Consider the following 11,830-nt stretch of genomic DNA (forward strand, 5'->3'; position numbering starts at 1 on the left):
AAACGTTTAAAATAGAAATTAAACACTCAATTTTCTTATTATTTATTTATTTCTTTTATATTATATAATATTAAAAAATTGGAAAATTTGATTTTTAACACCACAAAAAAAACGAAAAAATGGTTTTTAACACTTCAAAAAAATAAAATATAAATAAAAAAAAAAAAAAAAAAAACACCTTTTATTTTAACACCACAAAACTTTAAAAAATTGGCTTTCACCACCACTTAACTGATTTAGGGATGAAAGCCGTTAGTGGGGCCGCAATGCCTACGTGTCAGCATATTATTGGTCTAAAATAATAATTAAAAAAAGGGAAAATCCTAAAACTACCCAGCCACCCCACCTCCGCCAGCCACGCCTCCGGCAGGCTGCCGCCGCAATCCACTCGCCTTGACAGCCCCATTCCCAACCCCAGGTAAATCCCTTCCCTCCCTTTCCCCTACCCAAAATCGGCAACCCTCCCCCAAGACCACCTTAAACGGCTGCCTTTTTCAAACACCTTGAAATCGGCAATAAAAAAAGGCCGCTAGTTCGAATTTGGCCGATTGAGGGCCGAAATGGTTGGTTAAGGGCCGAAATTGGCCGATTTCGCCTGTAAGTGGCCATTTTATGGTTGTTTGAAAATCGAACGGCCTTAGATTGTGGCCGTTGAGGGTGTGATTGTCGGTTTTGGGGTGGGGAAAGGGAAGGAGGGGGTTTTCCGGTGGCTTTAGACTGGCAGCGGGAGGGTAATGGTGAGGCACAAGTGGCGCCGCGCTTCCGGCAGGTGGGGCTGGGGTGGCTAGGTTAGTTTAGGGTTTTTGGTTTTTTTTTTAAATTTTTTAATTTTTTTTTATATATAAACTAATAATATAATTGGACCCACTTAACGGAATTTTGGATGGCAGCCGTTAAGTGGTGGTAAAGCCAATTTTTTTAAAATTTTGTGGTGTTAATTTTTATTTATTTTATTTTATTTTGTAATGTTAAAAGCCATTTTTTCGTTTTTTGTGGTGTTAAAAATCAAAATTTCCTAAAAAAATCATTGAAAAAATAAATAAAAACATGGCTAAAATCAGTCCAAACCAGTCCGGTTCGGATTTTTGATCGGTTTTTATGGTCTGGTGTAGGTTCGGTGCAATTAAAACTATTCCAATCTCCGATTCTTGAATTTTAATTTTTCCGATCTTCGCTCTAGTCCAATTCAATAAAACCGATCTTGAATCAGTGCCTTGCTATAGTATAAGAATTGTGCCACATGAATCATAAACACTAGTTCACTTCTTGAGCCCCCAAAAAGTTTAGTTACTTCATGTGTTTCTTGTGTCAAAATATTTTACCCTGTTCTTTGAATAATTCAAATTTTATGTCTTTTTTAATTGCATTTGATTAAAAACAATACAAGTGCAAGTCAAATTGAAACAAATAGAAAACCCATTTTATACATTATCTAACATATGAAACATTGAAGGCCTTTTTTTTCTGCTGTTTTTTTTTTTTTTTTTTTTGCCTTCATTTTTACACAACGTGATTGATCAAGTCCTTATGATCTAGCAGGACACATAAACATACACAAACCACCACTTTCCACAACCACTACTAGTGGTGTAACTAGTGGCGGTGGTGCACACATTCAGCCGGAATAGTAGGAAACCGGGCGGTGTCAGTACAATAGTCATAAATCAAGTGGTTAGCCTTAACCCACTTCAGCTGATGGCTCTGGTGGATGCTAAGCTCAGACATAGTAGGCTCATTCCACCAGTATTTTCTCTCTGTACCACTGCTACACCTCTTCATGTTATCAGCGGCCGTGGCGGTCGCCTCCGGGCACTCACAAGCATCAATCTCAAACCCTTGGTAAGAAGCAATAAAAGGAGCATGAGACCAATCTGTCTTCACCCTTCCACCTTGTGTAGCCCAATCATCTGCATTCCATATTGAGCTGTATACTCCCATTGCTTGGTCTTTGGGAAAGGGAATCCCTCTATGCTCTAAATTTGTGTGTCGTCGTATGGGTGTCTCATCTACCATGAATCTGAAATATCCCAAACAAACATAAATTTTTCTACGCTTCAAGTAAAACCGCTAACTCAAGTAAGAGTCTAATCATCACAGAAAATAAGACGATTTGTATTCCCGAGTCACGGGTATTAAATTTAATTAGTTCAAAATGAGTAAAATGAGAAATTGTTGCACAACAATCATTTGAGGGGACCATAGAGGTAAAACAATTCATTGCATTTGTGTACATGGTAGGGTAAACCTTATCGTAGCGAAGTAGTAGGTTGGGAATAGAATGATGTTTTCGACATAAGTGCATGACATAAAGTCAGAATAGATGCTTAGTTGTCCAATAAGATGTGTAATTAATTAAATTACACAACTTTAATTAAAAGCTGATATAATTACTAAAGTTTTGCTTAATTAATTACCACATGAACAGAATCTATGTACTCCATCAACTCGATAATTGAGCTTAACTATATCATGAAATTTGTGATGAATAATGCAATGGAAAATGACTTACAGCTTCACATGAAAGTAACCTCTACTACTATAGCAAGGCTTGTTCTAACAAAAACTACATTTATGAATTCTAACAACCTAAATATTCTATATATAGTTCAAAATTCATTATTTGGATAATCTTTATAAAGAGGGCTATCACAACAACCAACTCAACTATTCGTACTATAATCAATATAACAAATGTTCGTATCAACTACCATAATAATTGATATATAGCTAATGTTCGTATCAACTACCATAACAATGATTCATTTTTATTGGGTTTATAGTAACGAATTGATGTTCAATTGCCTCTTGATCGTGCATACATTTATACAACAATACTCAGTGCAATTTTAATTACAAGTACAATTTAGTTGTTATATAAATAGTTTAATTTACACGTAACAAATTGTATTAGTAATTCATATTTTTTTTCTTCACACAGGCAATTGTTTACTTGTTAAAGACACAAATAATTAACCTGACGTTGACAATTAATGATGTACAATAGTTAATGTTGACAAAAATATCACGTGAGATTGATAATTTGTTTTCTTCTGATAAATTTCAAACTTCACATTTCTAATACTACGGAGTATTAGATACTAATAATAATTGAATAGAAAAAGACAAGCGAGTGTTAAATCTGCAGACCAATAATTGAACCCTATCACACCTACATAGCATGCGCATGCGGTAATGTTTAATTTGATTAAATATAACAATGTTAAATACGGGTCTAAGTCGCACCATCATCAAAAAATCACGGGATTAGAGTATTAAACAACGACGAGTGGAGGAGAAAAAAAAAAATAACTTACACAACATGCCGGGGAGTCCAGTGTAAAGAGTACTTATGGAAGTCTTTAGTAGGATCAAACCAAAGGTTAAGTCTTTGTTCTCTATTGCCCTCACCATTGACATAAATATTGGTTTGAACTATATATGGTTCTCCAGTGGTGTTGCCTAGGAACTCAAAATCAAACTCGTTATGAGTTGGACCTTCCGATGACATCTGCAATCAGTAGCAGATTCAGAGAATTATTTCTTGAATAGGGGACCAATTCTCTTTCTCTTTTGAAAAAAATTGAGGACCATCTAAAACCCATAATGATTTTGTACAATTCATATCAAAACTCATTATTACCAATTTTATCACACTAAGATTAATAAATAAAACACCAATACACCATACATAAAATTGCCTTGGTATATAATGAGGTGACCACAACAATGTTACAATAATACGAGTACTTCATACTTTTTACGAATTATTTGTATTAGTTAACGAATTATTAGTTAATTAAAATATACGAGCAACTCATAATTCTTTCATAATAAATACTAAATTTACAGAACATTACATTATCAAATTCTAAGGAAGGAGTACTATGAAATTGAATTAACTAAATTTTTACAACAAAATAAACAAATAAAATTCACATGTTTTAAATGAACTGACAAGCTATGACTGTAGGAGTACTACAGTACCTCTTATCTTTAGCAAAGATAAAACAATTGAATATTGAACCCATCATTTTATAAATACAAAATTAAAGTCTTCTCAACTGTTTTACTGAAAAAAAAATTAATTTTCTCACTTCAATTTTTGTTGTTACAGTAAAAAAAATTAACTGGGGTAAAATTAACCAATAATAATGATAAATTACTTACATAGAAAGCAGTAACAGTTCCAGCGGAATCACCCTCCACTAGCTTGATTTGAATAGTTACCTTCCCATACATGTATTTGCTCTTTGATTGAAATCCAGCTCCTGTTTAGCCAAAATTGACCAACAATTAGTCTCTAGAATAGTCGTTACACACTTACACTACTAGTTTAAATTACACTATTAACACGACCGGAAATTTTAACCCAAGTTTAGTTGTGTATTATTAATATTAACCAACAACTATAGTCTAAATTACTTAAAAAGTAAGTCCATCAAAGTTTAGATGTTACATTACTAGTTTAAATTACGTGAGTACTTGACAATTAAACCCGAATAAAGGCCGAGAAGAAACAAAGAAAATAATTACCAGAAAAGTTATCAAGTTTGAGCTTGAGTTGCTCTCCTTCATGGATGAAATGGTCAAAAGCCCAAGTAGGTTGAAATAATTCATCAAATTTAGATGAACTAACAACTTCAGCCATCACTAAAACTACAAAACTAAGGTAAAAAATTACAAATTTCTTACTTCCAATAAAAGAACCCATTTTTTTCAGAGAGAAAATTTAGTAAATGAGTGAGAGTGAGTAGCTGAGTGATTCAAAAAAATGATTTGAGTCTGTTTTTATAGAGAGAAAGTAAGGATGGCGTGAGTAAGAAGCTCTTGAAATCAATGCAAAATAGCCAAAAGCCACGTCACTATCCACGTCAGAGTCCACGTAGGAATTTATCGAGAAGTGAACCCTAAATATCAAAATATATAGCCGTTAAGAAAATAAAATGAAGCTGGCAAAGGGCTGGACTGTAAATATGGAGGTATACTTCAATGGATGACTGACACTTGGTGGTTTCCAGCTGGGTGATATAGCTGTACAGTTGGCAATGACAGTAGGAAATTAAAGGTGTGTCTTTTTAGAGATGGCATTCAAATACTTGTAAGGGGAATGGTAACTTTTTGGCATGGTCTTGGTAGATATTTTGAGAGGATAATTGAGTATCAATTATTATGTGTAACATAAATTTAATGAGTAAAGATAAAATACAGTCCCTAAACTTTTGTATTTGTGCACTTTTAGTACCTGTCAACTTTGTTGTGCACTTTTGGTCCCTCAACCACCATTCTTGGTGTTTCTAACCAAATAGTTTAGCTAGGAACCTAGCCTAGTCAGCATAGTTTAGTGACCATGACTTTTTTTTTTTTGTCACAATTTATTAAAAAACTTTAATTTATTAGTCTAGAGACCAAGCTACTCCATTATCTTTCTCTCTCCTCAATATTCAAATCTGGGTTTTTTCCTTCCCCTCTTTAAACCCTAATTTCTTCTTCTTTTCTCTTCAAATCTTTAGCCAAAATTAATTTTTTTACAACAAAAAATCAGATTAAATATCAAGAAACATAGATGATTAAAGCTCTAAAAAAATTTCACTTTTCTGAATTTCGTTGCTCTACGGTAGCAACACCAAAGACGATTTATTTTTAAAGCAGCCAATGTTAATTTTTGGGAGTAATGTAGTTGGATTTTTGGGGATGAAAATGTCAAAACGTTTGGGAAAAGCCCGATTTTTATTTGGACAAAATAATTGGAATTTTGGAGAAGTAGTCTAAATTTGACGAAATTTGGGGAAAACAGTCGTATTATGAATTTTGGGGGAAGAAATCTGGGAAAGTATGAGATTAATGGTGGTTTGGAAATTCTGGAAATTGTCAAAAAAAAAAAATGGTGGTTCGGAAATTCTGGAAATTGTCAAATGAAGGTCGACGACATTTGTATTGTGGTGGGAAAGAGAGGTGAGTGAAGTGGGTCCAGAGGTGGCGCCAACAGTGGATAAGACGGAGGTGGTTGCGGCGGAGTCGATCCCTAATAATAGGTTTATGCCTCAAACTGCACCTAGAAATCAAAATCAATAAATAAACCAAAATTAAGATGAACAAAAACCCAGAAAAATTAACATAAACTAGAAGAAATAAGAGGAAATTACTGAGAGGAAGAATAGGAGCGTAGATAAGAGGGAGCATGAGTAAGAAATTGGGCCCTTTTTTCTTTTGTTGTTGCTGCTTAATTGGCTTCCTTTTTTATACAATTAGGAAAATAAAAAAAACCCAAAATCAGAAATTAAGTAGCTTACTGTTTAAAGAGAGATGAGAAGCTTACTGTTTGAAGGGATCATAATTCGTAAGGAGAAGCCATTGATGAGTTGGGGAGGAATTCCGTTGTGATTTTTTGGGATGATTATTTTTAAATAAAATTATTGAAGAAAAAAAAAAGAAAAAAAAAATGAGTCATGGTCCCTAAACTATGCTGACTAGGCTAGGTCCCTAAACTATTTGGTCAGAAATGCCAAGAGTGGTGGTTGAGGGACCAAAAGTGCACAAAAAAGTTGACATGGACTAAAAGTGCACAAATACAAAAGTTTAGGGACTGTATTTTACCTTTACTCTAAATTTAATAAATACTGCTCCATAGTACTCCGTAGTAAATAGGGTGATAATTATTATTTATTTTTTATTTTTTTTATGAAATAGATAACAACTTGGTATGCAAGTCTTGTCTTGAAATTGTAGCCTAATACATCACAAGAGTTACACATACAATAACAAAAATATTTTGACAAATTAATATTGTGTTTGATTGTTTTATAAACTCTTCAAGGCTGGTTAAAGATTAGAATAATCACACACAAAAAAAAAAAAAATTACTATAATCCTGCATAAACTCTATTCAAACTAAAATCAGCGCAACTTAGAGTTTGTTCTCATTGATTGAAATGAGCTTAACTGAATTGAACTGAACCTATTAGAGCTGAAATGAAATGAATATTTTATAAGAGAAGGAAATTAGGAGCTGAATTGAACTGAACTTATTAAAGCTAAACTAAACTGAACTGAACATAATCGTATGAGAACAAACCCTTAATAAAAAAATATAACTAACAAATTAATTGTAACGAAATTTTAAAACATGTGAGTAAGGGTAAAAATAAAGAAAGGATTTGGCGTATGAAAGAGAGTAAGGGGTTGTTTGGTTGACAATGTAAAATGGGGGAAGTGAAAATTCATGGGATTTGAGAAATTGAGGAGTTGTTTGGTTGACACTAAAAAACAAAAATGAGGGAAGTGAAAATTCAAGGGAATTTCAACTTCCTACAAAACAAGGGAAGTAAATTACCTAGTCCCCCTAGGTCAATCAAAATTCATGGGATTTCTAAATTCCCACATTGCCAACCAAACAAATTTAGGAAATTCCTAGGAATTTCATGAGGGAAATAACTTCCCATGAAATACAATTTCCTATGGGAATTTAATTCCCATGTCAACCAAACAAGGCCTAAAAGTGAGAAACATCGAACAAGGGTAATTATGAGATGTGCGTAAGGGGAAAAAAAAGATTTGGTGTATGCAGTGGCGGATCCAGGATTTTCAAACTGGTGAGTCACCATCAATAATTGATCACATGTTTCAATCTAAAAATTATATACATAAAAAAAAAAAAAATTTCACCAAAATGATTTCAATCCAAAAATAGGACATAATAATCCATACTACAATAGTACTTAAAAATTCAATCTTACATGTCGAAAGTACGTACTCCAAATAAATAACATGTTACAAACAAATGGTACTATAAAATTATTACATTAAACTAGCTTTATGATTTTTTACTTAATTGATAATCTTTGTGGGAAAATATTAAAGTTGGTTGCACAAATATAGTATAAATAGAAACAAGAATTATTAAAAAAATTATACGGAGTACAAAAAAAAAATAGTGAATAACTTAAGGACCTGTTATTTAATATAACAGGTCTCTTTAATGAAAAGAAAGCAGCCAACAAATATTCAAATTCGACGACAGCAGAAAAGAGACCGGTTATCTAAATAACAGGTGTCTTTGATATTTTAAAAAATCTAACAAAGTGCTAACTGAGTTGGCAACAATAGCAACAACAAAGAGAACACCTACCTATAATAGGCGGTCTCTTTAATATATTTTTTTTAAAAAAAACAATTTTTTTTTTGCTGGTGAATCACGTGACTCACCATGCACATGAATAGATCCACTCCTGAGTGTATGAAAGTATATTCATTACGAGTGCTTATAGGCGCATAGCTCGTATATATTTACAAAACATATAGGAGGGCAAAAATGTGAATTTGACAAGCTTTTGGAAAAAACTGACTCTACAATGGTACATTATAATAATGTACCATTAATTATGTACTATTATGCAGGCTTAATGTACTATTAAAATATAAGTTGTCTAAATAATACTTTTTGTGTACTATTATGCATGTAGTGGTACTTTTTACCATCCTATATGTTAAATATTTTCACCCAAAATATTTACCACCTATCACCTATTATATATTTAATTGTACATTTTTCATCCCCAATAGGAGCTATGCGCTAAGGGTTAACCACTCATTACAAATTTGTGCAATTAATATACAGCTTCCTAAAAAAATGGTACAAAAAAAAAAAAAAAAAAAAAGGAAGCATAAAAATGATGCGAAATTTGCATTTTTTAGTTATCCACTTGTAAAAGTCAGATACTCACATAAGTCAAGGTCAGACGTCCAGCTCTTTAAGAAAGAAGGTTCGTCCTAGCTTAGTCGAAGCCTAAGGCAAAAACGGAATTCCAGTCCAATTCTACTTTCCTCGACCTTCAGTTTCGAGTCTAAAGCCAATACAATGATAGAGAAAAATTACAAAGAGTATATTCTTTTGTACTCTCTCCGTTTCAAATGTTATTACTACATAAGATTTAAAAATTTTCATTGATAAACACGTACGCTTAAATGAAGTGTGTTAACTAATATAAAATAGAGAAAGTAAGATTTAGAGCTCAAGGAGTGTAGGGTGAGTGAAATGTGGTGTACCAAATCAAGATAGATTCATGTTTAATAGATGCAACCACCATTGTTGATGGTCGTACCAGCATTGTCACCAAATTTCTTTCAAAGAACAATACTCGTACTACCGGAGCTAGGTGTAGAACAAGGGGAGAATAATTGTCCCTGCACTTTTTAAGGAAAAAAATAGTTATAACCCATACGTGTGAAACAAAGAAATAAAGGAAAAAAGTGGTCTAGTGGTAAAAGTGATATGAATTATTTTTTGAGGTCATGGGTTCAATCACTTTAACTAGCATTTTTTTCCCCCTTTGTTCACTATGTAATTTTATCTCACTTATATACCATCCTACAGTAATTGTTCCTCTCATGATCATCATTGATTCAACTAGAATTAGTATTATTTAATGAATCATGTTCCAACTTCAAAATTATTAGCAATTTACATAATTTTTCAAAGAATTGCTCAAATTGCAACCCCAAATTATTGGTTAATAGGGATTTTGAGCAAAGGTATTTGATCTTATTAATATAGCTCAATATAAATTAAATTGTGTAAGGGTTGTGTTTTTGTCAAATTATAGAACGACTTTGATAATCCGTCCCCGCGTTGATTATCCTGGCTCCGCCATTGAACACACGTATTTTAGTATTTAATTAGAATGCAATAAATTAATCAAGTGAAACAAATATATAATGACTCACCCCTGTTCACTTCACCTTAAAAAATAAAAATTTTGTAAAAATAATTTAAATACAGTAGAAATTAAATAATTTCATTAAAGTAATATATGTTTAGTTCAGTAAAATAAATTTCACTTTGCTAAAAATAAGTTCATTTTAGTAAAAATCAGTAACTTCAAAAAACAAAATATAATAGAACATCGGTAAAAATAATTTCATTTTAGTAAAACTAATTTCAGTTAAGTAAAAATAATTTTAACTTCAACAAAAATAAGATAAAGTGAACAGTGGCGAGCTTGTTATATACACCTGGGTGTACCGTACACCCATAAGTTCTTTGTTCTCATTTTGATGATTGTTTATTATCTATACGGTACACCCAGGTGTATATAACAAATTCTATAAACAGTGTCATACACAACACAAAGTGACATAAGAATTTATCAACTTAGTGGTATACAACCAGATATTTCCCTCTTATCATAAACCTTCTTTTTAGAGGTGATCATTGGGTGGGCCAGCCCGAATTCAAATAAATCAGCGAACTTTTCGGGTCGAGCCTGAAAATCAGTGGCGTATCCAGGATTTCCGAACAATGGGTTCAGAATTTGAAAAAAAAGGAATGCTAATACATTAATTAAATATTCAATACATTAAGTTCAAATTTTGGATTACAAACGGATTACACTTAGAAAATGGTAAAAAAAAAAAAATTAAAAAAAAACTTACAAAATCATTCTTCGAGATTTTATACTTTGGAAGCGTAAAACGTCATCATCACTAAATCTAGCATAAATCTCTCTCAAGAAAAGTGACTAAATTGCATCATCATTTGGAGACTCAATATCTTATTCTACAAGATCCCTTGAACTAGGGGAAGAACAAGCAGAGGATTTTTGTGACTTCCCCACACGTTTCCAAAAGACTCTAAACTCATTTGCAAACTAAAATAAACAACAATCATTCAATAAATCAACTACACACTTACACAGTACACACAAATAAAATGGCAATTTAAGACATCAAATTAATTTAACAACAGTTATCATTTATTCAATTATAAACCCCAACAACCAAGAATCTAAGTATTCAATATTTTCAATCAATAAATCAATTATAAAAACTACAAATTTGCAATATAATTAAATGAATTAACAAATAAGTATTGATGTATGTAGAATTGTAGAATCCCTAAAAAAAAGGTAGAATTGTAGAGTACCTTACGTCTTACTCGCTAGGTTGTTGGGCAAATGGTAGAGCCGTGGAGGATCGGTCAGCAAACGAGCAGCCGTGAGTGGTGATGGCCTGTCGCGGTGGCTAGTGGCCTAGTGGGGTGGTTGGGTGGAGCAATTGAGTTACAAGAGAGTTAGAGAGAGTTAGGAACTTAGGGTTTCGAATTTTGGGGAAATAATTTTGGGGAATTACTGAAGCAACAAGTGAAGTCTCAATTTTGTTTTATAAAATATAAAAATTAAAAAAAAAGGGTTGTGGGAGGATTCGAACCCTTGACTCCCTTGTAAGGGTAGGAAAGACGTGGGCTCCAAAAATTACCACTAGGCTGCACATTATCTTGTTGCTATTTGGTGTGAAGATATTCTATTTAACGCTTTTTTATTTTTTTTTTGTAAAAAAATAATAAACTTTTAATTTTTCAAAAATTCAGTGAGTTCAATGAACCTACTTGAACCCAACTTGTATCCGCCCCTGCTGAAAATTATGTGCCCAAACTAGCTGGGTTGTGCTAGCTTTTTCGAGCTGGACTAAAAAAAAAAATCAACTATAATTGCATAAAATCGCTTTCCCAAAGCTCACCCAAAAAATTTTAAAAATGAGGACAAGCCGAGCATGACCCGATTTTGGGCTGAAAATTTTCACCCAAAATCGGGCGGGCTGGGCTCACTTTGATCAACCTTACCTTTATGCGATTCTCAATAACATTTTAAATTATAAATTCAAACCCTGTCCATTCACCTAAAAATATACTTCATAATATTTAGTAAAAATACTCTCACTTCAGTAGAAATAATTTCAATTCAGTGAAAATTAGTTTAGTTCGGTAAAAATTATTTTTGTTCAGTAAGAATATCTTTCAGTTTAGTAAAAATAAAAAAAAAATTGCAGTAAAAATGAC

The 11,830-nt window shown here is 32.5% G+C and overlaps 1 protein-coding gene and 1 long non-coding RNA gene across 2 annotated transcripts; both read right to left on the bottom strand.

Annotated features, from left to right (window-relative positions):
* Positions 1–1,398: 1,398 nt before the first annotated feature.
* LOC110693992 (xyloglucan endotransglucosylase/hydrolase protein 9-like) lies at positions 1,399–4,768 on the bottom strand. Its single transcript, XM_021871157.1, has 4 exons — positions 4,534–4,768; positions 4,168–4,268; positions 3,315–3,508; positions 1,399–2,017 (listed from the first exon to the last, which is right to left on the bottom strand). The coding sequence occupies exons 1-4, from the start codon at positions 4,709–4,711 to the stop codon at positions 1,594–1,596; spliced, it is 897 nt and encodes a 298-aa protein (XP_021726849.1). The 5' UTR covers positions 4,712–4,768; the 3' UTR covers positions 1,399–1,593.
* A 5,345-nt stretch (positions 4,769–10,113) lies between these two features.
* On the bottom strand, positions 10,114–11,502 carry LOC110693999. Its single transcript, XR_002505713.1, has 2 exons — positions 10,919–11,502; positions 10,114–10,643 (listed from the first exon to the last, which is right to left on the bottom strand). It is a non-coding gene; the product is annotated as an uncharacterized LOC110693999 (long non-coding RNA).
* Positions 11,503–11,830: the final 328 nt, after the last annotated feature.

This window comes from Chenopodium quinoa, unplaced genomic scaffold, assembly GCF_001683475.1.
Source record: "Chenopodium quinoa cultivar QQ74 unplaced genomic scaffold, ASM168347v1, whole genome shotgun sequence".
NCBI classification, from domain to species: Eukaryota; Viridiplantae; Streptophyta; class Magnoliopsida; order Caryophyllales; family Amaranthaceae; genus Chenopodium; species Chenopodium quinoa.

Coding starts and splice junctions, on each gene's coding strand:
- LOC110693992 (XM_021871157.1), bottom strand. CDS start 4,711: ATGGGTTCTTTTATTGGAAGTAAGAAATTTGTAATTTTTTACCTTAGT. Junction 3,509..4,167: donor GAACTGTTACTGCTTTCTAT/GTAAGTAATTTA, acceptor TACTGATTGCAG/ATGTCATCGGAAGGTCCAAC. Junction 2,018..3,314: donor TGGACTCCCCGGCATGTTGT/GTAAGTTATTTT, acceptor GGGATATTTCAG/ATTCATGGTAGATGAGACAC.